Genomic DNA, 24,977 nt, shown 5'->3' on the forward strand with positions numbered 1-24,977 from the left:
GCAGGTTCTGACCTGAGAGAGAAGGTGATGAGCCCAGCAGGGCCTAAGCGGACGGGAAGAAGTCAAAGCAGCTTAGGAGGAAGGCTCCAGCGGGGCCTACCACACCTCCTCCTACAAAGCTGTTTACCGGACTCCCCACCCCCATAGAGATGAGGCTGGTAGCCAGTCCCCAGCTCTTCGCCCATGGCTGCCACCTCCCCTTGTGAGAAACAGGAAGTTGGGACCTTTGTCGGCTCAGCTGCACCCTCTACATTAAATATTTATCTTGGAGTCCAGGTCAGAGCCCTAGAGAATAAGAGAAGCTCACTGCTGGTGAGAGGGGGTATGGCCAGGATTCCTGGAGTTGGAAGATTTCAGCTTCACCATCTTTGGAGAAAAGGAAGAACATGAAAGAGATGTGGCCCTTAATCACAAGGATCCTGACAGGTGGGGAAAAAAACTGGTGACGGGCTAGGCAGGCACATACTTTGTCCCTGAGGGAGGGAAGAGGATGGCGCCTAAGGGTGGGCAGGTATCCAAGCTTTAGGAGAGGGGAGATGCACTGCTGCCTGCCCTCAGGTAGTCCCAGATCTCCTCCCTCCTTTCTGAAGCTGACTTCTGTGGGCAGGGGCTACCCATCCCACCCCCATCCCTTCAGCTTTCCTGGTGAATCAGAGATTCTTGGAAGGGGCCTTAAAGGGGGATCTGGTTCAGTTCCCTTATTCAGTGCAATAGTTGCCTTTATGAAGATGCCCCGCAAGTGGCAGACTTGGAACCTCTGAAATCTCTTTCTTGGAGACCTTGGATCTGCTTCGGAGCATGCAGCCAGTCTGCTAGTGCAGCCAGTCTGTTGCCACACTGACAGCCCTGCAGACACTGGAAGCTAGGTGGCATGCCTCTCTCTCTCAAGCCTCTTCTCAACCTAAGCCTCTCCTTCCGCTTTTCACACGTGAGACTGTTTCGAGCTGGTTCCCCACAACCCGGATAGCTCTTTTACCTGAACTGGGAAAAGATATAGCTGATAGCATCAGTGATGGTAGGGATTTAAAAATACGGTTTCATCTTTCTCCATTCCCTTTTTTCTCAACTTTTGAGTTGAACGATGTGCTTGGGAAACACTCTGAAGTGCATGGTGACCTTAGGGCACCAATCTAACTCCCAGTAGGTCTGCGATAAACATTTTCATATTTTCATAATCTATAATTGATCACTCCCAAAATAGATCTGAGATTGTCCAGCAGGTATTTGCTATCTGGTGGGCTTGGGGTCCCAGAGCCAAGCCAGGGGCTAAGAAGTGGTACCCCAGAGTCTGTCCACTAGCAGTTAAGCATTCATTAAGTACCCTCGCTGTAACAGGCCCTATGCCGGCACAGAGGCTTGGGGGAGAAGGGGAAGATGGGATGGCCAGAGGGGTTGGGAGCCAACTGGCGCGCGTGGGCTCTTGGGACCTGTTGTCAGAGCAGCAGGAACAGCGGAAAAGCAGCAAGATCAAAACAAGGACGGTGTATGGGAACACCAGGACCCTGGTAACCCCATCCCCGCCAAGGGGACCCCGCCCTCGTCCTCTTCAGGGGCGCGGCACGCCCAGCGAGTCGCTGTTTTAGGCCGATTTCCTCCCGCGCTGTCCTCCGCGGGCCTTGCACGTGTGTGAGCATCCGCCCGTTTGCCAGTGCATGCGCGCATGTGTGTGTGTTTGCACTCGCCCGGACGCGCGCTCACGCAATCACAAACTCTCTCCCCAAGTGGGCAGAGAGGCGGCAGGGCCTAAACTCGGCCCGCTAGGCCACTCTGCCTGTGCGGCGCCTTTATCACGGACCCAGCCTGTCTGCATGCCGGTCCCGTTTCCGAGGCCGCCGGCTCCGTATCAGTTGCTGGCTGACCCGGGTTCTTTAATCATTCCTGCCCTCTGTCCTGGCTCCGCCGTGCAGCGGCTCCCTTCCCACTCGCTGGAAATGTCGCTGGAAACTCTGAGTGGCGCTCGCTGGCCCCCGCCCTGCGGTGGGGGCCGGGGAAGCAGCTGGGAAACCGGAGCGGGCTCCCCGGGGACCCTGGGCGGTTCCTCCCGGCGCCGCCTCGCGGCCGGCCCGGCCCCCGGCAGGGCCCACGCCGTCCTCGCTGCCCGCCCGCCCGCCCGCGGCCCGACGGGGAGCACTCGCCCGCTCCGGGCCGACCGGCCCGAGCCCCCGCCCTCCACTCCAGCCCGGCCCACGGACCAGATTGCAGGGAGACACATTACGCCGCGCGCGCGCCTCTCACGGTCCTTCCTCCCAGCGCTGGCCCTCGCCCCCCTCCCCCAACTCCGGCTCCGTCGATTCCCCTCTTCCTCCTCTGGGGCCGGCCTAGCGGAGCCTGTCCTGACCCGGTCACGAGGGCGGACGGCACAGCCCGGACTTCTCCCTGCCCGCCCTCCCTCCCCGAGGGCCCGTCGCGGCTGCGCCAGGCAGGAGCCGCGCAGAGATGCTCCTGTCTTCTCGGGCGTCCTCAGTCCCCGCCACCTGCTCGCCTGGGAAGGTAGGTGCCGGGAAGGAGAGGCGGTGGAGAGGAGACGCGGCGGGGGGGCGCAGTCGAGGAGGGACCCGCATCCAACACGAGGGGAAGGCAAGGAGCCCCTCCCCCCGGGGTCCTGGTCCCAAACTCCGGGGAGGAGAGAGGTGAGAAGTCCCCCCCTCAATCCAGATAAGGTGAAATTCGAGAAAACCTGTCCTTGTCCACGTGGACTTGTAGCTGGAAAATACCCCGGAATGCGCCTAGGGCCAGGCCCCCAAGGTCAGGGCAGTACTTAGAGGGAGGAAGGCGTCTGCCAGCTACAGCAGGGCTACTTCACCTCTTCTAGCCCTTTGGAGCTGGCTGCCGGGGTGAAAGGCTGCCTGAATCCTGGGAGGACCCCAGGAATTTCCTGGCACCCCTGTCCCCTGCCAGATGCTGGACCCATTGACCCCCGTGCCTCCATCTTCCCTGCGAGAAGTCCTCCTTATCGTCTCCTGGTGCAGCCGCCAGGAGGAAAACTCAGCCCACCCTTCCCCACCCACCCCTGCATATCCTGAGACGTGCGTCCCCGGGAGCTGTGTTGGGGAGGGTCAGGCTGGGCCACCAAGGATCAGCAGACCCTGGAAAATCAGGTGGTGTGGGCAGAGCTCCTGCCCGCCCCTTCCTTACTGGAGGGCCCTTCTCAGTGAGCACAGCAGGGTGGGCCTCAGGGAGAGGGAAGCAGGCTGGGTCAGCTGATGGGCAGGACTGCCAGTGCTGACCTCGCAACTTGGCCTCCGGTGGTCAGCTGGCGGGGGAGGGGTTGCGGCTAGGAACCAGCCTGCCCCAGCCCTCGGATCTCCCGCTCTCCCCCGCCTCAATTTCCCCCGCAAAGGGAGGGAGAGCAGCAGGAACAGGGGTGTGTCTGCCTGTTTCGGTTTTGGTAGGAGTCCTAATTGGATCCAGCTGGTGAAAGGCCCCTCCTCCAGCCTCAGCCCTCTACTCCCCTCACAGCTAGAGGTGGGCCCGGAGAAGCTGGGTCCCAGCAGGTCTTTTCGAATGTCAGAGGGAATCCCCACTCAGACTAGAGTCAGGGAGCTGCCCCCAGCCTAGTGTGTACCCTGCAGCACCGCCCCCCTACCATGGCTGAGCAGGAACTGGGTACAGCAGTAATCACAGCCCCCATTGCACCTTCATCCTCTCTGGCCTCCACAACACTTGTGCTGCTCATATGAGCCCCCCACTGCACACACATACACCCACTGCACACACACACCTGCACTGCACACACACATCTCCACTGCACACACACACCTGCACTGCACACCCACCCACACTGCACATGCACCTGCACTGCACACATACACCCACACTGCACACACACACCCACACTGCGCACACACTTTGCACACACACCTGCACTGCACACATATACCCCCACTGCACACACGTACCCCCACTGCACACACACCCGCACTGCACACACCTTCACTGCACACACACATCTCCACTGCACCCCCACTGCACACACACCTGCACTGCACACATACACCCCCACTGCACAACACACCTGCACTGCACACACACACACTGCACACACACACCTGCAATGCGCACACATCTCCACTGCACACACACCCCCATTGCACACACACCTGCACTGCACACACATCTCCACTGCACACCTCCACTGCACACACCCCCACTGCACACACACACCTCCACGGCACACACACTCCTGCACTGCACACACACACCCCACTACAACACACACACACCTCCACTGCACACACACACCTCCACGGCACACACACCCCTGCACCGCACACACACACCCCACTACACACACACACCTCCACGGCACACACACCCCTGCACTGCACACACACACCCCACTACACACACACACACCTCCACTGCACACACACACCTCCACTGCACCCCCCCGCCTACTATTCAGCTGACCCCCCTCTGTACCCACAATGCCCATGCTGCTCACATCACCCCCCTCATGGTACCCCCTGCACAAGTCACATTCGGAGCACTGTGCTTACACTCCACCCCGCACACACAGCACCTCACAAGGCCCTCGCCGCCCTCCTGTGAGTCCCCAGACCACACAGGCACGCGCAAGCCTTAACTCTGAACAAAAGTGCCAGAATTGGTCCAGCGCCGGAAGGTGGCAGAGGTTGGCTCAGCCTTTGGCCATGTCCAATAGGACAGGTGAGGCGGGACAGCTGAGCTCTCTGGTGGAAAACCCCACCGGCTCCTCTCCCGGCTGCTGGGAGCCCTTTCCCCTGACCTAACCTTTGCCCGGGGCAGAAGAACCCAGCTGACCAGTCAGGCATGGTACTCCCAGGAAGACCCTCTGTTCAAAAACCAGCCTGGAGGTGTAGGAGAAAGAGGGTCGTGTGCGCACATCTGTGCGTGTGCGTGCATGTGCGTGACACTCAGTACCGCCTGCGCGTGAGCAGGTCCACCTTCCTGCTCCCCCGCTGCTCTGCTCCCGCCCCACCCCTCACGGGCACCCTGAGCCCTCTGAGGCTTCCGCCCGAGCAAAGAGGCCAAAGAAGAGAGCTGATACTCCACTGAGCTCAGAAGGAATGGTTCCCGCGGCCTGGAAATGCTCGGCGCGCTCCGCCGCCCCGGAACCTTGGCCCTGTTGGGCAGTGCGCGGATGGCCTCACCGTGGCCCGGGGCCTCTCCGCCCCCTCCCCGCCTGAGTAGCCCCTTGTGCCCATTGACAAGCAGATGCCCACACAGGGCCTGGGGGTGGCAGAGGGAACTGAAACAAAGTCCCAGTGCCCAGGCCCTTCCCTGCCAGCTGCCCCAGTTCCCTGTGCCTTCGCTCCGGGGGAGAGGGCCCCGCTGTGCACTGAGAGCCCCAGAGAGGCTGGCCAGCAGGCGCGCTCCCAGCCAGCCTCCCCTCCTACCGGCCCGGCCTCCCCTCCCCCACTCCCACCCGGAGCTCCTGCCCGCGGCCTAACAAGCGGTCCATTGTGCCTTTGGGAGCCGGCCCGGGAAGCCTGCAGGCGGGTGCCCGCACTGGCCTTTCTCCCGGGTCCGTGAGCTCCCACCCAGCTGGCCCGACCCCGAGGTCGGGCCCAGAGGGCACGGGCAGCCTGGATCCAGCAGGGCTCTCCCTTCCCCCTCCCTTCCCCACACAGGACACGCAGAGGAGCAGCTGGTACCCCCGGGGTCCCCCCGCCTTGACCCAAGCATGCAGGCCTCAGCCCGCAGCCTCCCAGCTGCGCTCAGCCTGGATGACTTCATCCCCAGCCACCTCCGGGCCCATGTAGGGTCATCCCCCCGGGGGACACGGGTGAGTGAAACAGAGAGAGAGAGCGTTACTGGGGGCCTGTAGTTGGTGGAGGGCTCTCAGGACAGGTTGGGGAGCAGAGGGAGGATTAAAGGGATGGAGGGAGGGAAGGAGGTGGGTGATCGCTCTAGAGAGCCTCGCTGGTTTCCTGGAGAGGGTCAAGCCGTCCCCATGGGGTATGGCTGTGCCCTGGTAGCCATCCCTCCCACCCCTCTGCAGAGCCCTCTGGGCCTGAGCTGCCTGCTGCTCCCGGCCCCTCCCCACAGGTGCCCGTGATCCGGAATGGTGGCTCCAACACCCTTAATTTCCAGTTCCATGACCCTGCGCCCAGGACCGTGTGCAATGGGTACTTCCCACCAAGGAGAGATGCTTCCAGGCACCCAGGTGGGTCTGCTCAGGAAAACGTGCTCCAGGAGCGCCGTGGAGGTGGGGGTCAGAGCTTCCTGGGCCCTGCCTTACGGATCCACCCTGGGTCAGGCTGGAGGGGCAGGAGGTGGATGGAGGCCTCTCGAGGGCCTGGGGCCAGTTAGCTCAGCCAGCTGCCCCTCCCGTGTGAGCCTGCTGGCCTGTGAGAGGGAAACTGCTGTGGGAGAGACCCGGCTGACACATCCCTTCCCCTGCCTGCCCCACCCAGTGCCAGGGGAAGGCCCTGTGCAGGGGACATAGCCTCAGGGGTCCGGCGGACCTCTAGATGGCCAGGAGATAGCTTGGACTGGGGATGGAGGGTGAAGGAATGGGAGTGTGTGTTGCCAATAGAAGGGGAGGGGGCTGAACTCAAGACAGGCCCCCTAAGGGCTGCTCCGGTCTGTACTCGTTGGCCCAGCAGAAGGCCGGAGAAGCAGCTCTGGGAGCCTGCCAGCTCCCGGGATCCTGTGAGTCAGCCCCGCCTGGGCCACGGGGTCTGGGAGATCCTGGGGCCTCCTGGGTGCAGGCCCATCCCAAGGGCCCCTCTCCTGAGGCGGGTGGCAACCTTTACTGAGCATTCCCTTGAGGCAGGCCCTGTGTCAAGTAGTTCATTCATTTAACAAATAGCTGTTAAGCACGTAGAGAATTCTGTGACACTGTACAGGCACTCTACAGGCCTTATCTCACGTCATCCCTTGATATCCTGACAAGGTAAGGTGTGATTATCAACATCTTCCCCGTTGAAGAACCTGAGTCTCAGGGATGTTCAGTCACAGAGGCTGAACTGAGATTCAAACCCTCGTCCATCCTGCCCTGAAGCCCTTACGTTTTTACACCTGGGGGCTGAAAGTTCTGGTGAATGAGTTTCTGTCCCTTGCCCGTTGACTGTGTGTCAGGCACTGTCCTGAATACAGTCATACGCACTAGCTCTCCCTGCATCTCTGCCATGACTACCCTCATTTTACAGAAGTGGAAACAGGCACTGAGAGGTTGACTGCTGTGCCCATGGTCACACAGCCGGTAGGTGGCAGAGCCCAGGTCCGGTTTCAGTCTTCGCCCCCGGCCCCAGGGCCTTTTCTGCCACACCCCGCTGCCTCCTCACCTGGACTGTCTCCCCCCAGCATCCTCTGCAAGTGACGATCCTGGCTCTCATTCTGAAAACTTTTAGGACATCCCCAGCAAAGCAGGGTGGAGTGGGGACGGGCACAGATTTCTCAAGATAAAATCCATTTTCATTCACTTTAACTACTAAAAAATAAACAGAGGCCTGTGGTCCTGCTGGGGATGGGGACATTTGGACAATCTGTGTCGTCAACTCAGACAGACAAGGAGATGTTGAAACTTTTGAACCCACAGGGATCAGCGTTCTGAGAAGCTAAGGGACAAACAAGCCCAGGTGGGACCCCTGCTCTTTGCTAAAGCTCCCCTGTACATGCCCCACAGACCCTGCCTGGTATCAGACCTGGCCAGGTCCTGGGAGCCGGCCTTCTGGGAACCAGAAGACCCCTGCCTCCCAGCATCTCCAGAACTGGTCAGCCACGTGGACCAAGGATAGCAAACGTCTGAACAAGCGCTGGGTCAAGTATGAGGGAATCGGGCCTGTGGATGAGAGCGGCATGCCTATTGCACCCCGATCTGTGAGTCCAGGGTTGGGGCCACTGATCGATGGGGCCCAGGGACCCACGCTGAGCTCCACCTCTGACAACAAAGGCTGTACCCAAGCCGTGCCCGACTAAAGCAGGGGTTCAACCATGATGGGTTTGGGGGATCATGAGCCCCATAAAATTACAGGCACTCTTGCACGTCTGAGTTGCACAGTGGTTTTTTTGGGGGGGTTCTAGACTGCCCACCAGGTTCTCAGTGGTAGAGCGCCACTAGTGTAAGGGTTGACCCTGGCAGGAACCCCCATTTTCACGGCCCCAGGACCTGGCACGGCACTCGTGAAACAGGTGCTGAGTAAGTTACCGGCTGAAGGGATGAACGGGAGAGTCCTGATTGAGAAGGCCTCAAGGGGTGGCAGGCGTGGGAGGATCCGGGGGTGGGGTCCAGGCGTGGGGGACCTGCCCTTCCTCCACCCCCAGGCCTGTCCTGAGCCAGTCGCCTCCTCTAGTTCTCCACCTCCTCGCCCTCAAGTGAAACTCAAGTTGGTAACATACCCTTCTGCCTCCCAGGGTTCTTTTGCGTCACAGGTGAGGCAGAGGATGTGAAATACCATTCCCACCCCATCCCCCCACCGATACTGTTGCATTTATTTTTCATTACATAGAAACACATGTTCTGTGTGGAATCATCAGAAATACAGAAAAGCTAAGAGAAAAAAATGGAAACTACCCAAATCTCACAGCTTAGGGACCATCACTGGTGGAGATCCTTCCATATATCTTGTTCAAACGTAACACGCTACACGAAGTTATGGTTGTTAAAGATGTCACCGCAGCCCACCCACTGGGGCTTCAAGGGTGGCCAGAGAAAGGACTCAGGGAGGAGAAAACTTCTGTGGTTTGATATTGGGAGGGTAGCCTGACTTCGCCTTCTCTCATCCCAGAGTGTTGACAGCCCCAGGGACTGGTACCGGAGAATGTTCCAGCAGATTCACCGGAAAATGCCGGGTGAGACACCCTTCCAGAGCCCTCTCTCTGCCTACATGGGCTCGGACCCCTGGGGCTTGGGGAGTAAGGGGAAGAAAAGGGAACTTACCTGCCCAGGGAAGTCTCTCCACCCACCCCAGGCTCTGTGTTGAGTGGTTGCTAAAACAGGCCCAAGGAAGGAGCCGCCAATCTCCTCTCTGTACTCGGGGTACAATGACCAGACACTGTTCCTGGTGTCCTCTGAGGACCTGGGAAGCCATGAGGTCACACGTTTGTTCAGTCAGTCCCTTAACCAACTGTTGAGCACTTGCTGTGTGCTAAGCACTATTCTAGGTGCTGAGGACAAAACAGGGAGCAAAAGAGAATGTCTCTGCCCAGCGAAGCTTAAGGCGGGGTGGGGGGGGGGTCACAGAATAAACAGATAAGTATTTAACATGGCAGGTGGTGGGAAGGGCTAGGGAAAAAAAGCCGGGGGAGTGCCCAGTGCAGGGAGGCTGCCACCTCACGCAGGTTGGTCGGGAAAGGCCCCTGAGAAGCGGCATCTGAGCGGAGAGCTAAGGGTGTGAAGGAGTTGGCCTGCAGGGCTGGGGGAGGAGCGTTGCCGCTTGGGGAGCACCAGACACCCAGAGGCAGAGCAGGCCGGCATGTTCTGGAGCCGCAGGGAGGGGCTGGACCACAGTGAGAGGGGCATGTGTCAGGAGATGGGTCACAGAGGTGCTGGGATCTGGTGGCCCAGAGCCTTTGGCTTTTACTCTGTGAGAACTGAGGAGCCACCCAGAGGCTCTGAGCGGAAGAGTGAGTGACAGGCTCTGACAAGGGATGGCTGAAGAGGCTCCCTCTGGCTGCCAGGCGGCGAAGAGGTGGGGCTGGGCGGAGGTGGGGGACCAGTAAAGAGTCTCGGACCAGGGCAGTAGCAGCGGGCCTGGTGGGATTCCGGAGACAGAGTCATGGGAATTTGCTGATGGATTCAAAGAGGTGAGTCAGGGGTGACTTTAAACCTGAGTGAGTTGATGGAGTTGCCCTTTGTAAATGCATGTACACACACAGGGGAGGCTGCGAGAGGTGCGGGTCTAAGGGGCGTTCAGTTTTCGATAAGGTTCACCCAAAGTGGCAACTGACATACAAGTCTGCAGTTCAGAGGCGAGGCTTCAGCTGCAGATGTTAATACCCGGGACCCACTCAAAGAGATTTTGATTTAAAGGTTCCCCCAAGTAACTCCGATGCGCAGCTAAGGTTATGAGTCCCTGGAATAGACAGTGATCTTTAAGGTAGAAGACTAGACCAGAGCACCCAGGGAGACAGAGAGACAGAGGCCCAGGGACTGAGCCCTGACGCACTTGGTTTGAGAGATGGGCAGGCATCAGCTATGCAGCCTGGGAAGGGGCAGCCCGGGGGGAGGCAGGAGGAAAACCAGAGTGGTCTCCCTGAAGCCAAGTGAAAAGGAATTTCAAAAGGAGGAAGTGATCCACTGTGACAGATGCTGCTGATGGTCAGGCGGGACTGCCCTTTGACCTGGTAAGGCGGAGGTCACTGGGGTACTTGAGGAGGGTAGCTCAGGCTGAAAGCCTGCTTAACGGGAAGGGGAACTGGAGACACTGAGTTCCCTACGGCCAGCAGTTTGCTGCAAAGGAAAGCAGAAAACTGCGGGAGCTGGAGGAAGGTGTGGGATCCGGAGAGGGGCATTTTGGTTTGCGTTTAAGGTCAGAACTGTGGTCGTGTGTCTGCGTGCCAAGGGGATCAAGTGGGTTGCCTGGTCAGTAGCTCTTCCTAGGAGGCCCCAGAAAGTCCTGAGCACCTTGAGGAGTGGGTCTGGGCAAAGGGGGAAGGACAGGTGTTTAGAAGAGGGTGCAGAAAGGGAAAGAGGGCGAAGGGGAAGTGGGATTCCCCAAACTGACCTGGTGAGGGCAGGTCAGCAAAGGTCAGGGAGAGGGTGTGTGTGGGAACGCCGGGAGGGAGGGGCAGGAGGGTTTGGGCGAGGCCACTGCCCCTGTTGGCTCGCTCAGGCCCTAAGTCGGCCAGAGGCATTTCAAGCCCTCCCAGAAACCTAATTCCTTCCCTCCCTCGGGACATTCTTCAGGCTCTGACTCAGCCCCTTGGCCCCTGCTCTAGGCAGGAGGGGTGCTGGGAGCCTCTGGGGCAGCCTCATGGGGCTCACCATCCTCGCTTGTTACCCCAGCCCTGACCTGGTCCTTTCTGCTCCCACAGACCTGCAGCTGGACCGGACCTTCAAGGAAGCCCCCAAAGGTGAGGGGGTGCGGGTGTCCCACCCCAGCCTGGCGCCTGCATCTGCCCCTCCCTGCAGCCACACCTGGCTTTGGGGCTCCCCAGTTGGCTGAGCTCAGCTTGAGAAGTTTATATAGCCCATTTCCACGAGCTCCAAATGCCCTGGTAGATGGTAATTAAGAGCCTCTGCTTCACTGTCCAGCGGACGCCTAGCCCTGGCCGTGATTTCTCTGGGCCTCTCTTTCCTCACGTGTAAAACGGGAACACCCCAGAGATGTTTGGAAGGTTCAGTGAAGAATGTAAAGCTCTTGGCCCCAAGCCCATATTTCGTGGTCCAGACTATCACCCCCATTCCCATCAGCCATCCAGGAGCACGGGTGGGTGTGGGCCAGAACCTTCAAGGGTCACCCAGGTGCCCTCAACCCCAGCTGTCACCTGCCGCCACCCCTGCTTGTTTTCTCCCACTTTCAGTGGCTTCTTCTTGTGCCACCTCAGCAGATTCAAGGCATCCAGGGCCCCAGCAAAGACCTGCTGCCAGGCCAGGCCAGACGTCGTCTCTGAGCGGGTGAGCCAACGTGGGGAGGAGCTGCAGAGGGGCGCTGGCTTCCTTGTGGGGATTGGCGCCCCCTGGTGGCCACAGCTGGCACAGTCTTGGAGCAGGGCGGCTGGCTCCCCTCCATGGCTCTGCCCCTTCTCGGGGGTCCCCACGGCTCCAGATGCTCCCCTCCCCGCCAGAGCCAAAGGGGAATGGCGGGCAGGGATGGACTTTGCGCCATTCCTGGTCAGGACCGCCTGTGATGCCTTTGTGGTTGGCAGCAGGAACTCATCACCCCAAAGATCCACTCATCATATGGGGTGGAGAGTGGGGCAGCCCATGACTAGGCGTGGACCTGGGACCTGTGGCCATCCACTCGGAAGCCTGGAAGAAAACAAGGGGCACAGAGGATCCCAAGCTTTCTCCCAGATGCCGCTGAGAGAGGAACCCTCCAGATAGGTCAAGGACGGAGTTCCTTTTCTCTGTGCAAACCACCTGAGCCCAGCCCGGGCTGCAGGGCCCTATAGGAGCTTGGCCCAAGCTTAAGAATCAGGAGCTTGTCTGTCACAGTGTAATCAATGAGTTTCTGATTCCTTTATGGGGAGGGGGTGACCTCATCAGCACGGTCTTAACTGGGCTGTGGCTCTTGGCATCATCGATAAGGTAGAGACTAAGATTTGCTCAAGATTTGGACCCAGAGTTCTGGATTAAAGCCGGTGTGCGGCCACTAGCCATGTGACCTTGACCGAGGTAACCAGTCTACGCCTCACTAGCCCCATCTGTTAAGTGGGCATCAGAGGGTGGTCGTGAAGATCAAGGTACATTGCAAGTCTCCACAAACATTATTATACAGGCTTAGTTATGACTAGAGCTTCCTTAAATTAGGAACAATGTATTCCATTCTCATTATCAGGGTTATGACTGATGTTCTTTCTAAAATAGAGAATCGAGTCATAGTTACAGCCAACAAATACTGACCCTCCCATCAGACATTCCATCATTTGATAACCTTGGTACAATGGTTCTACTTGGTGGAAACATTTAAACGCAGCAGAGGCTAGAACATTTCAGCCAGCCAAGAAGGAAGCCCTGGAGGGGAACTAAGGCAAATGTGACAGATGACATCGCTGATCCAGCACCTCAGGGAACTGAGGCCCACGGATCAGAAGTAACTTGCTCAGAGCTCCAGGGTCAGGCCTGCAGGCTCTCTGCCCTGTCCTGGGTTTTCCTGGGGCTAAGACATAGTCCCACACCGTTGGGCATTGGTGCAAGGCACTTAGTCATGGCGACCAGCTTCATCGAAGCTGCCCAAACATACACACCCACAGTCACGGGGCCAGACGGAACACAAATGCGGGGTATTCCAAGGCCAGCAGGAAAGGGACTGGCCACTCCTGGAGCAGATGTGTGTGTCAGCCCTTCTCCTGGGTGTCTCACATTATGTTCCCCCACCTAAGCTTTACCACACCCTTACGAAGGTGGGAATCATTCTCATATTATAGGTGTTGAATCAGAGACTCTGAGAATTCATTAACTTGCCAAAAGGTGACACAGCTAAGTGGTGGGGCCAGCTGGGATTCGAACTCAGAGCTTATAACGTTTTACTATTTAACACTGCTTCCACAGCCCGGAGGCAGGTGGGGAGGGGGTGCAGCTCCCTCCCCAGGATTGTGTGCTCACGCATGCCTCAGTTTCCCTAAAAGGAAACTGAAGAGATGTCCTTCCCTTCTTTTAGAAGAAGCTGGGATATCTCCGAAGAGTTTCTTAGAAACACCTTCAATTGCAATGCTGGAGCATCCTCCTCCCTGCACCAGACCCCAAATCAGGTAGCTCGCCCAGCATCCCCCCCACCGCCCTCCCCGTCCCCTCCATCCCCCCCCTCGTCCCCCGCCTCCCCACTTCTCCGGCCACCACACTCTTTGGCCAGGCCCTCGGCTGCAATAGCACAGATAAGGCTTTTTTTTCAGCTTGGGGGCTGTGCAGCCAGAAGAGCCCAGAATCCTTAGGAGGGCACTGATGGGGTGGGACAGTGGCCTGAAAGCCTGCTTTTTGAGCCTGGCCAGTGTCCCAGTACCTCTCTACTCAGGCTGATGCCTACCCACCCCTATGCAGGTGTCCAGACACCGAGACAAAGCAGACAATGTCTGGACGGAAGAATCTTGGAACCAGTTTCTGCAAGAACTAGAGACTGGGAAGAAGGTGAGTGTGGGCCTGGTTCTCTGGAATAGGATGCACCCTCAGCTAGTGCATTTGGGGAGCAAGTTCACCCCCTCTGACTCACTCGTCCCACTCTTAGCCCAAGAAACCACTGGTAGATGACCCTGTTGAGAAGCCTTCCCAGCCCATCGAGGTGAGTGTTGCGGGCAGGTGGGCAGGAGGGGAGACAGCATGTTGGGGGAACAACGAGGGAGATCATGGGTGGTGTTGGTCCCAGTGACCGTGGGCAAAGGCCACGGACCCAAAACTCTGACCCTCTCCAGTCCCATACAGTTTACCTCTATACCCCCAGCACCCAGGACAGTGCCTGGCGTACAGTAGGCGCTCAGTAAACGTGTGTTGAAAACTGTGTGTTGATCAAAGCAGGAGCTGAGAAGGGAGTGATTAGTGTGGACTGGAATTGTCAGGAAATGTTCTTGGAGGTGGAGCTTGGAGGACAGGCAGAGAGAGGGGCTCAGGATGGGGGAGACACAGGCAAAGGCTGGAGGGGCGTGTGTGTGTGTGTGTGTGTGTGTGTCTGTGTGTGTGTGTCTGTGTGTGTGTGTGTGTGTGTGTGTGTAACAGCCTGCTGGACGGGCAGTGGGAGGGAAAGCAGGTTGCGTAGAGTGAAGCCAGGCTGTGGAAAGCCGTAGAAGACTTGATGGGCGAGGAAGTAGGGAGTCCTGTAGGCTCTTGAACAGAGAACTAATACAACAGAAAATGGTACTGAGGCACATCAGGAAGTACTAAAGTATTACTATGGGAGTAGGGGATGGGTGAGCTTGGTCAGCGGGCAGGGCCCTCCTGACACCCTGAGACGCACCTCCTGGCAGGCCCAAAAGTAGGCAGCCTGGCCTGGCCCTGTGCCCTTTACCCAAGCACCGTGTGCTTTGTCCCGCTGCCCACTGGGCTTCGCACATCTGACCTTTGACCAGTGGCCCCCACGGTGCACTGCCCCCCGCCCCTCCCCGCTGTCCAAGTCTCCCCCCATAACCCGCCGCCAGGTCCTGCTGGAGAGAGAGCTGGCCAAGCTGAGCGCCGAGCTGGACAAGGACCTGCGTGCCATTGAGACCGGGCAGCCATCCCCCAAGGTACCGGCCTCCCAGGCCCCTCCCGGGGGGGTGGGTACGCAGGAACCCGGAGCCGCGGCTGCCGGGCTTGGGTGGGAGGCGCAGGCCGACGAGAGGCGTCGCCTCCAGCTGCACTCGCGACCTTGGGAGACTTCATCCCTGTTTGCTCTCTCCTTCCTAAAATGCAGGGCGTTCACTGTTCCTAGTGACCCCTAAGAACCCTCCCAGGCCGACTCCACGGCAGCCTGCCGTACGGGAGCCGGAGGGGTCCCCCGCCTCGCCCCGCCCCCTAGACCTCAGCCCGCTGGGACCCCAACCCCAACCAGGCCCCGATTTCCCGGCCTCCCTCCCCCTTCCGCACCCGCGGTTCCTCCCCCGGCTCCTCGCTCCTCCAGTTCCCAGCCCGCCGCCCGCGCAGGCGACTCTAGGACCCCTCCCCCTCCCGCCCCTCTCCTCCCCCTCCCGCTCTCCTACGAGCCGCAAACTTTTCCGGAGGCGGCGGCCTCGGCTGTGTCGCGCACCGGCGTCCCGGGCCCTGACCGCGCCCGTCTCCCGCACAGAGCTCGCAGGCGCCCCGACGGTCCCGGGAGCCGCGGCCCCCCGCGCGGTGAGTGGCGGCGGAGCGGGGCGGGGCGGGAGGGCCGCCGGCGGGGACGTGGCGCGGGGAGGGGGCGAGCCCGGGACACTGACGGCGGGAGGAGGGGCCCGGAGCGCGGAAAGTGGCCGGCGGGGGCCCGATCCACCGCTCGCCGCCAGGGGGGCCGTCCCTGGCCCGCAGAGGGAAGCCTAACCCCAGCTCGGGACTCGGGTAGTGGCGGCGAGGGGATCCTGCCGCGCACTCCCGCCTCCCCACCCCGGGCCGCACCCTTTCCAGGCCTTTACCGCTCGGGAAGTAGGACATCCTGCTGAGAGCCCGGGATCTGGGAGACGCCTTGGGAGGAGGCGGCGGGAGATGGGAGAAGGGGGTGGGTGGGACATCTGGGTGGTCAGGGGTGAGCCGGGTAGGCTGTGAAGCTCCAGACAGGTGGCTCACTCGTGTGCCCCCGCGCAGCCCGGCCTCCGCCTGGAGCTCCAGTTCCCCGAATGCACTTTACCAGGGTTCCTCCCTGAGCGCCCACAGGATGGCGGACGGAGGAAGCCCGTTCCTAGGTCGGAGGGACTTCGAGTACCCTTCCTCAACCCGAGGTAAGAACCAGATCTTGCTCTTGTTGTCACCCAGGCAGACGCCCACCACCACCACCAGGCACCAGATATGCTGGGGCCCAGGGGGAGGTGGCAGGAAGGTCATGGAGCCCCCTGCTTCCACTGGTTCCTGTCCTGGGCGGGGAGGGGGAGCAGAACCCCATCCCAACCCTGCCCCCCAGACATGGCCTTCCCAAGCTGAGGTAGTGCTTCTCCACAGACCCTAGTGCCTCTGAACCAGGGGGCAGCCCTGCCAGGAAGGAAGAGAAGAAGGTAAGGGGGGTGGGAGCGTTAGGGTCAGGGTGCAAGGAGGGCCTGGGGTGGGTCCCGGTGGCTGCTCTTCCCGACCTGCCAGCTGCTTGACTGAGGTCAGTCCCTCTGTCCTCTCCCCCTGCCCAGAGGAAGGCCGCGCGGCTCAAGTTTGACTTCCAGGCACAGTCCCCGAAGTAAGTGCCCTTCTCTTCCCTCCCCTTCCCTCTGGGGCAGTCTCTGGGAGGACAGAGCTGCAGTGGGCCCCCCAGAGGGCGGAGGGGACTCTGGGTGCCCTGCGCAGGGTCCGAACGGAAGGAGGACCCGGAGGCCCTCAGGTTGCTAGATGTCCTTGCTCTGGCCTTCAGGGAGCTGACTCTAAAGAAGGGTGACATTGTCTACATCCACAAGGAGGTGGACAAGAACTGGCTGGAGGGGGAGCACCACGGCCGGCTGGGCATCTTCCCTGCTAATTACGTGGAGGTGAGCAGGGCAACAACAAGCAGGGGCCTGGCTGGGCGGGCAGATGGGCTTGCAGAGAGTGAAGACCCCTTTAACCATCCAGGGCCCCTCTCTCTGGAGCTGGCTGCTCCCTCACAAATGGCAAGTTTCCTAAGACGTAAAACTGTGAGCTCCGTAAAACTGTGAGCTCCGGGCAGGGGCCAAGTCTCAGCCTCATTCATGCCCTCAGGAAATGTTTGTTAAATGAGGGCTAAAGGTGGAGCCCAGCCCAGGGGGGAAGAACCAAACAACTCAGTTCCTGTACCAGAGGCCACCAGCCCTGTCGGCCTCCCCCACTTTCACCACTCAGAGTCTACCTCTCTCAAGCTATCTTTGGGAAGAATTCTAATTGCAACTGGCAAGAGTACGAATCGTGTGACAGTTCACAAATCACATATACTTGCATCACCTTCTTCACGTGTTATTACTTCCCTTGTTCCCCTCATTAACGTGGGAAAGTGATAAATCATCCCCATTTTGCAGATGCACTTGCTAAGGTTCAGAGACAAGTCGTTAAGTAGAAGATCTAGAATCTGAATCCAGAGACAGGTTCTGGATTTGATAAATATAGGGCTACAGGTTATCTCTGGTATTTGCATCTTTTAAGGAATTTTAAATTATCTAATTTATTGGCATAAAGTTGTTCATAATGTTTTCTGATTATCCTTTTTCTAAAAAAATTTATTTATTTTTGGCTGCATTCCGTCTTCATTGCAGTGGCTTCTCTTGTTGTGGAGCACGAGCTCCAGTAGTTGTGGCACATGGGCTCTAAAGGACAGGCTCTGTAGTTGTGGCACACTGGCTTAGTTGTTCCGCGGCATGTGGGATCTTCCTGGACCAGGGATCGAACCTGTGTCCCCTGCATTGGCAGGCGGATTCTTAACCACTGTGCCACCAGGGAAGTCCCCTAATTATCCTTTTAATGTCAGTAAAATGCAGAGTGATGTCCTTTCTTTCATTCACGATATTGGTAATCTGTATCTTTCCTTATCCTGGCTAGAGATTTGTTAACTTTATTGATCTTTTCAAAGAACCAACTTTTGATTTCACTGATTTTTCTCTATTTTTGTTTTCAGTTTCATTGATTTCTGCCACTTCGTTATTTCCTTCCTTCAGCTTGCATTAGGTTCTTTTTCTAGTTTTTTAGGGTGGTAGTTCAGATTATTGATTTGAAACCTTTTTCCCCTAATGGAAACATGTAATGCTATAAATTTTCCTCTAAGCACTGCTTTAACTACATCCCACAGATTTTGATATTTTGTTTTTTTCACTCAACTCAAACTATTCTCATTTCCTTTGTGGCTTCTTTTTTTTTTTCTTTTCCCCACGGTACACAGGCCTCTTACTGCTGGAAATACTTCAACTCATTGGTTTTCTATTTTTTTTTTTTTTTGCGGTACGCCGGCCTCTCACTGCTGTGGCCTCTCCCGTTGCGGAGCACAGGCTCCGGACGCGCAGGCTCAGCGGCTATGGCTCACGGGCCCAGCCGCTCCGCGGCATGTGGGATCTTCCCGGACCAGGGCACGGACCTGTGTCCCCTGCCTCGGCAGGCGGACTCTCAACCACTGCGCCACCAGGGAAGCCCTGTGGCTTCCTTTTTGACTCATGGATTGGGTCATCTAATTCAGGCTCTTCATCTCATAGGCATCAGTAGACCTCCCGTATCCTCAGAACGATGTCCCTGATTCTGAAGTTCCACAAAGCATATATAGTATTCTATGTCATCAGTCATTTATATCTTAGTAGGAACTAGTTTATTAGTGTCTTGATTTCCTGGGTAGGGTGAAGCAGAGAGAGTGTGGGGACTCAGGGCACCTGGTGGGGTAGAAGGGGAGGAGGAGGAGGAGGAGGGACACTTGGTTCTCAGCAGCGGTGAAATGGTAGAGCCTCACTTTTAGGTAACCAGGAGTTCCCTGCTCCTTGGAACTCCTCATGTCCTTCTGTGCTCCAATGTAAACTGTCTCCTATTTGCACTGCTGTGGTCCACTCTAATAATGCCCACTCCACATACCTCCGATGGAAATTCTTCCTCCAGGAGCGCTCTGGGACCGACCACCCCCTTGCCTGTGCTCACCCCTGGCCACCCTCAGTCTTGTGTCTGGTGTCTGTCTCCTCTCTGGGCTGGGGACAGATCTTGCCCATATTGCCTCACCCTCCCAGGAGCCCCAGGTCGGTGCCCAGTTGACACCCAAGGTGACTCTTTCTCATGCCCTGTCTTCCCACAGGTGCTGCCTGCAGATGAGATCCCCAAGCCCATCAAGCCTCCGACCTACCAGGTGCTGGAGTATGGAGAAGCCGTGGCCCAGTACAACTTCAAGGGGGATCTGGAGGTGGAGCTTTCCTTCCGAAAGGTGCGGCCAGGCAGGGAGTGTGGGTGCAGGGCGGGGGCAGGTGAAGACACAGGTAAGTATGTGCAGTAAAAACATTAAAAAAAAAATCAGGTGTGCCCATCTTCAGTAGTATTTCAGATTTTTTTCCTCAGTCTCTTTGGATATATTTCCCTTAATTTTGCCCATTTTTTAAATGTTCAAAACTTCTAGAGGAGTTGTGCTTTGTTCAAATTGCAGTTTGATAGGCTGTGAGGATCACAGTCAGCTTTTTTTTTTTTTTTTTTTTTTTTTTCTGGTGGTGGGATCCTCATAGCTTGCGGGATCCTCACAGTTCCCCAACCAGGGATCGAACCTGGGCCCATGGCAGTGAGAGCATCAAGTTCTAACCACTGGACTGCCAGGGAATTTCCTCAGCATGTTTAATAGAATGGAAATCTTAGAATGCCTTGCATGTAGAAAGGTGTTTTACAGACTTTTGGACAGTTATGTATATATGTTTGCGTGTGTACTAGATTGTTGTTGCGACATATTTTTTACTATAGATCATGGTTCAGAAACCTTGAAAAATGTTGTCCTGGAAAGCAGGGAACGGGTCTCCCTTGGCTGATTTTGGGGGCAGAGGCTATGACTGCCACTAGCGAATGTTTCCCCAGAAGAGCTGGCCCAGGGAGAGAGGGGGAAGGAGGTGGCTGGATGGAGAGAGGTGGGGGCAGGTGGAGGCCAGAGACCATCCTTCCCAGGGCAGCCCCACTAACACTAGTCAGCATGGGGGCTTGAGGACGCACCAGCTGCCCTCAGAGAGTTTGTTGCTTTATGCAGTGGTGACCGGATAACCCAGGGCGGAGGCAGGGAAGGACCCAGTCACGGCAGGGGTGGCTAATGCCTGCCCAGTGCTTCTTACCAGCCTGGCATTGAGCTGTGTGACCTCTGTATAACCTGCTGACACACTCTGAACCTGATCCCTTCGTGCAAGGTGTTAGGTTTAAATAACACTGTTCCACGTAGGCTCCCTCTGGTACGTGGCACCCGGGAGGGCCCTGCAGGTGCTAACTCCCTCTCTGCGACCAGGGGGAGCGCATCTGCCTGATCCGCAAGGTGAACGAGCACTGGTACGAGGGCCGCATCTCAGGCACCGGGCGCCAGGGCATCTTCCCTGCCAGCTACGTGCAAGTGACCCGGGAGCCCCGGATTCGGGTCTGCGACGACAGCCCCCAGCTCCCTGCATCTCCCCGCCTGACCACTGCCCGCCTGGCCCATCACCCCAGCTCCCCATTAATGCCGCGCAGCCCATTTGACCCCACCGACTGGGGGGGCCGGACCTCCCCCCGCCGCACTGGCTTCTCCTTCCCCACCCAGGAGCCCAGACCCCAGACCCAGGTAAGGTGACCTGCCTTAGACCGGAGAGCTGAGCCCTGCTCCGCGCACTGTATCTCCCATTCCTGTGATGGTCTGTGCTTCGGAATCCCTCCCAGACTGCTCAGGACAGACTAGTGGGGTGACTGGGCAGAACCTTGTGTTGCAGCCCCATCCTGGCCTTGAGGACCTCAGACCCTTGGTTCTGTCCTTGAGCTGCAGCCCAGGGAGGCAGGAGTTTCTAGGTAGGACCCAAAGGCAGCACCAACCTCCTGACCTTCCAGAATCCACTCTTGGGATTTCCCTATAATCAGCCTCTGGGACAGGGTGTGCCATGAGTCGGGGGTCTGCCATTCACCTGCTGTGTGACCTTGGGCAGATGACTTGCCCTCTCTGGTTCTGGGTTTCCTCGCCTGTAGAATGGGGATAGTCATCCCCACTGCAGAGGTGCAGAGGGTAGTTGGTAGGTAGTAGCTGATGGGTAAATGATAGCCATTGGTCCTCGTGCTGACATAGCCCACAGACAAGTGCATCTGCTCCTGGGTTCATCCACTCACTCAGCAAACTGTTATGGGCAGACAGAGCCAGCGCATAGGACTTCTCCTGCTCCCGGCTTTGTCCGTGCACGTGTTCAAATCAGCCATCTACCCTGCTGGGCCCAACTTCCCAGCACTTGTGAAGGGAAACAGTCAGACAGATCTCCCTGTGCTGTGGGGATTGCGAGATAAGATGAGGCATCGTGGGAAGCTGCTCCTGGTGAGGTGGGCAGGCCCGTTCACTTCTCCTCCTTCATGCTTGCATGTGTCTGCCTGCCTTCCCGTGGACCCCAGAGTCTCAGCACCCTTGGGTCAGCTCTGTCCCATCCTGGAGGCTCCAGCCGTACCCTGGAGCTGGGGACCTCACCCCCCAACACCACTCAGATACACTGGACCCTGTGAGTACTGTCTGGGGTGCTTGGTCAGGGTGGGGGGGCGGCCCCGCAGGGAGTGTTGAGCACACGGACCCCCTAACCTGCTCTTCCCCCCATCCCAGGATGGAGTTGGTAAATTCCTACTGAAGAGTGCTTGTCCTTACAGTGCTTACGGGTGATTTTGGTGGGTTGGGGGGGGTGCGGGGGCGGGAGGGTGCTTGTCTGCGGTGTTCCTGACCTGTCCCTGCCAGCCCTGGGCCTTAAAGCAAGCCTCCCACACTGGGTCCCCTGACCTCCGTCTCCTCACTGCGTTTCCAGCCCTGAGGTCAGCGCGTGTGTGCGCAAAGTGTGGGAAGTGGTAGGACAGATTTGAAGGCACTGGGAACTCAGAGGAGGTGGGGTTTGGGTGATTAGGGCTCGGGGAGCAGGGAGCAGGCCTGGGGAAGAATGCACTAAAGCCAGACACAGTCGCCATCCCTGGAACTGGGCCAGGGGCTAATGGGAGCCTGGAGAGACGCTGGGAAATTCAGAGGATGTGTCTACCTTGGTCTTAAGACACTCCAGGCCTGGTCTGGGGAAGGGGTGAGGGCTCTGGCGGTTGCCATGGCGATGTTTCCCGCAGGTACCGGGCGATGTACCAGTACAGGCCCCAGAATGAGGATGAGCTGGAGCTGCGGGAGGGGGATTGGGTGGATGTCATGCAGCAGTGTGACGACGGCTGGTTTGTAGGTATGTGGGCTGGGGCCAGGTGTATCTCAGGGTGCTAGGGGGCTGCGTTGGGGGACAGGCCAGAAGGGATGTCTCCAGGTCCTGTGGGGGATGGGCTGAGGGCAGTTCAGAAAGGGTATCTCAGGGTCCCTGGGGGGATTGGGGTGGCTGCTACTGGCAGCCAGTGCTGGTTCAGCAAAGGTTCACGGACTGACCATCCCCCACCCTTCCGGCCGGGCACTGGCTGCTTTCCCAAAGCCAGCACTTCTGTTGCCTGCCTTCGTTCCCTGAAGACGGGTGAGGCCTGGGAGGAAAGCAGACCAGCTCAGGGTCATTGGCGAAGCCAGCTGGACTCAGGGCAGCACGGTTCCCAACCCCCAGGCCCCTGCTCCTTTCATCATACACCTCTGTCTCTGGAGCAGTCCTTGCAGGGGAAGGGTCCTATCTCCTGAGACACTAAGCCCCCGATGGGAAGGAGCAAGTCTCACACCTGTGTATCCCCACCCCCAGCTAGCAGCTAGCTCCTCCCACCCCCAAGAGGAGAGAGAGGAGAAAGATCCCGGCTCCCAGGGGCAGCTCAGGCAAAGGACTAACGCAGGAAGCCTCAGGTTGGCCTTGGCCTGGTTCAAGGTGACCAACCCAGCAGGCTTTTTCCCAGAGTGGGCAGGCCCTGTCCAGGCCTCAGCTTCAGAGGATGAGGCTGTCCTCAGAGAGCAGTGGACATCCTGGCGAAGCTCCCACTCAGCAGGCTGCAGGGCCTGAGGGGTTGGAGGGCTGGCTGCCTGAGGAGGGGTGGCCCCTTGACCTGGCAGCACCCCCCTTTCTCATCTGAGTCCCAGCACCTCATTGCTGACTAAGCTGCGGACACACCAGTGATTATGAAGCACCACCTTGTCAACAGTCCTTACTTGGATGGGTGGCTAGTGGGTATCATTTTGGACAGTGCAGGTCAGGGAAGGCTTTCTGGAGGAAGCAGGGGAACAGGGGAAAGATTTGGGGAGGAGAGAGGAGAGGGGAGAGGGGAGGCACTCCGGGCAGGGGAGGAGCATCAGCGAGGCCTGTGGGCAAGATGGGCCCGGGCTGCTCAGAAGAGAGGATGGAATGGCTGCCTGCCGGGAAGGGAAGGTCCAGGACTTTAATTTCATTTTATATTCCTGTGTCTTCTAGCATTTCCCCTCCTCTACCCCAGCACACAGGTTTCTTTGGGGTTGTAGCAGACAGAGGCCTGGATTTTAGTCCCGCCTTAGCCTCTAAGCAGCTGAATGCTTTGGGGGAATTCATGTGGCCTTACCTGCCCCATCTCTAAAATTAGGGTGTCATACTAGACCAGTGAGATTCCTCCCAGCTTAAGTTCTGTGATTCATCTTCCTGTGTCCTTGCTTTCCCAAGGACGGGTGGGGTTATTCAGTGCTGTGTGCAGAGTTGTACACAGTTGTTGAGTGCTCAGGTTTCGTCCATCATTATCGAAATCATGAAGTGTGGCTTGTCCCGTCTAAGCTTCTGCCTCTAGGGGGCAGGAGCGAGAAAAAACAAATCCTCCCTGGGACCGGGACTCCACTTGCAGTTCTGGGCTCTGCCAGCAGAGGGCAGGGCTCTCACTTCCCCCAATCCCATTCCTCTTGTAAAACGTGGGGAATGCTCTTTCTGTCTTTCCTATTTCAGGTGTCTCCCGGAGGACCCAGAAATTTGGGACGTTCCCTGGAAATTATGTAGCCCCGGTGTGAGTGGTCTCCATGGCAACTCGGAGCCCAGCCAGGATGGGATGGGGAGCAGAACACTTATGGGCGGGAGAGAGGACGCCCCCCCATCCTCCTCCCCCAGGACCTGAGCCGCTGGCATCTGCAGACAACCTCAGCAGCCTTTCCCACGGAACCTCCCTCGAAGCCCCCTGGACTGATTCCCACCCACAATTCACAAGCATTCCTCTAACAGCCCTTTTATTTCCTCCCCTACCCCACTCCCCAAATATAGAGGTCTGCTTTGAAGTGGAGACTATTTCCAGGCCTTATTGAGACCAGACCCCCGCGTCCGCCACCCCACCCTGCTATGGCGTTTCCTCTAACAGGGGCCCGCTCGCAGCTTCACGCCCATGGGGTTCCTCTAACAAGGACCAGCTTCCTAACCTAATAGAGACCAAAGGCCGTCTTCGCCTGGAAGGGATTCCTCCCCTTTCACTCCAGCTTGCCTGCCATCCCCTTTGTCTTCCTGCCTCCAGCTGGGCCTGGGAGTGAGATGGAGGATGGATGCAGCACTTCCTTAGCATTCGAGGCCTGGCAAGAGGTCTTGCCCGAAGGCTCCCTCTTCCCACAGGCTGCCGAGCCCTGGACCTGGGTCCTGCTCATCCTCCTGCTGCTGTAGCGCCCAGGAAGGGTGGGGCCTCCGAGGACTGGCCTGTCCCAGATGCATTCCAGGGGGACTGATGTGTGCTGTCCTCCTGCCTGCCCAGCGGCCCCCACCCGCCAAGTCCCCTGTGGAAGAGAATGTAAAATAAATCTGGCTATCAGGGACCTTGCCTTCCTGTCCTTTTCCTTTGTGGTGGGAGAGGGCGCCACCTGCTTAGGGTTATGGGAATTCTTTCTAATGTAGGGAATCAGGTGGGATGTGAATGAGTGAGTGAGTGTGTGTGTGTGTGTGTGTGTGTGTGTTTAACGGGAGGCTGCACAAGAACCATTATTATCTCTCAAGATCTCAGGTGTCAGGCACGACTGGGCAGCCCCAAGGGTTGGGCAGCTGTCTGGCAAGCAGTGCTGAGAGAACTAACGTCACAGGGATGAGGGCAAGGCCTGACTGTGGGGAGAAACCAGAGATGGGAGCTGAATGTGGCCTTGTTTGCGGGCTGTTTGGTTCTGGAGCTGCCGTGGGGTGGCTGAACTAAATGGCATTCCTGTTTGTTCTGCTCCTAATGTTTTCCTTCTGTGTGCTCCATTTCCACACCGAAGTTCTCGTGTGTTTGTTGACTTTCT

General features: G+C 58.0%; 1 protein-coding gene across 7 annotated transcripts; it reads left to right on the forward strand.

The window, feature by feature from the left end:
- Window positions 1-2,109: 2,109 nt before the first annotated feature.
- Window positions 2,110-24,514, forward strand: SORBS3 (sorbin and SH3 domain containing 3). Of its 7 annotated transcripts, none has more exons than XM_060301256.2 (21): window positions 2,110-2,490; window positions 5,613-5,767; window positions 6,031-6,148; window positions 7,613-7,806; window positions 8,715-8,778; window positions 10,963-11,001; window positions 11,452-11,545; window positions 13,251-13,341; window positions 13,628-13,714; window positions 13,812-13,865; window positions 14,716-14,802; window positions 15,342-15,388; window positions 15,833-15,966; window positions 16,184-16,236; window positions 16,363-16,409; window positions 16,581-16,695; window positions 18,939-19,064; window positions 20,112-20,420; window positions 21,227-21,330; window positions 21,929-22,035; window positions 23,677-24,514. In XM_060301256.2, the coding sequence occupies exons 2-21, from the start codon at window positions 5,666-5,668 to the stop codon at window positions 23,736-23,738; spliced, it is 2,034 nt and encodes a 677-aa protein (XP_060157239.1). In that variant the 5' UTR covers window positions 2,110-2,490; window positions 5,613-5,665; the 3' UTR covers window positions 23,739-24,514. The 7 variants fall into 7 exon arrangements, 6 of the variants coding, with proteins under 6 accessions (XP_060157239.1, XP_060157241.1, XP_060157242.1 ...); XM_060301258.2 differs by having other exon boundaries at window positions 2,356-2,490; window positions 11,476-11,545; XM_060301259.2 differs by having other exon boundaries at window positions 2,356-2,490; window positions 11,479-11,545.
- The last annotated feature ends 463 nt before the right edge of the window (window positions 24,515-24,977 follow it).

The sequence above is a fragment of the Globicephala melas genome, chromosome 6 (assembly GCF_963455315.2).
Source record: "Globicephala melas chromosome 6, mGloMel1.2, whole genome shotgun sequence".
NCBI classification, from domain to species: Eukaryota; Metazoa; Chordata; class Mammalia; order Artiodactyla; family Delphinidae; genus Globicephala; species Globicephala melas.

Excerpts from the sequence above, each read along its gene's own strand:
- SORBS3 (XM_060301256.2), top strand. The coding sequence starts at position 5,666 with ATGCAGGCCTCAGCCCGCAGCCTCCCAGCTGCGCTCAGCCTGGATGAC. Across the intron at positions 14,803-15,341 it reads CCGGGCAGCCATCCCCCAAG|AGCTCGCAGGCGCCCCGACG; the intron begins GTACCGGCCTCC and ends TCTCCCGCACAG. Across the intron at positions 19,065-20,111 it reads TGGAGCTTTCCTTCCGAAAG|GGGGAGCGCATCTGCCTGAT; the intron begins GTGCGGCCAGGC and ends CTCTGCGACCAG.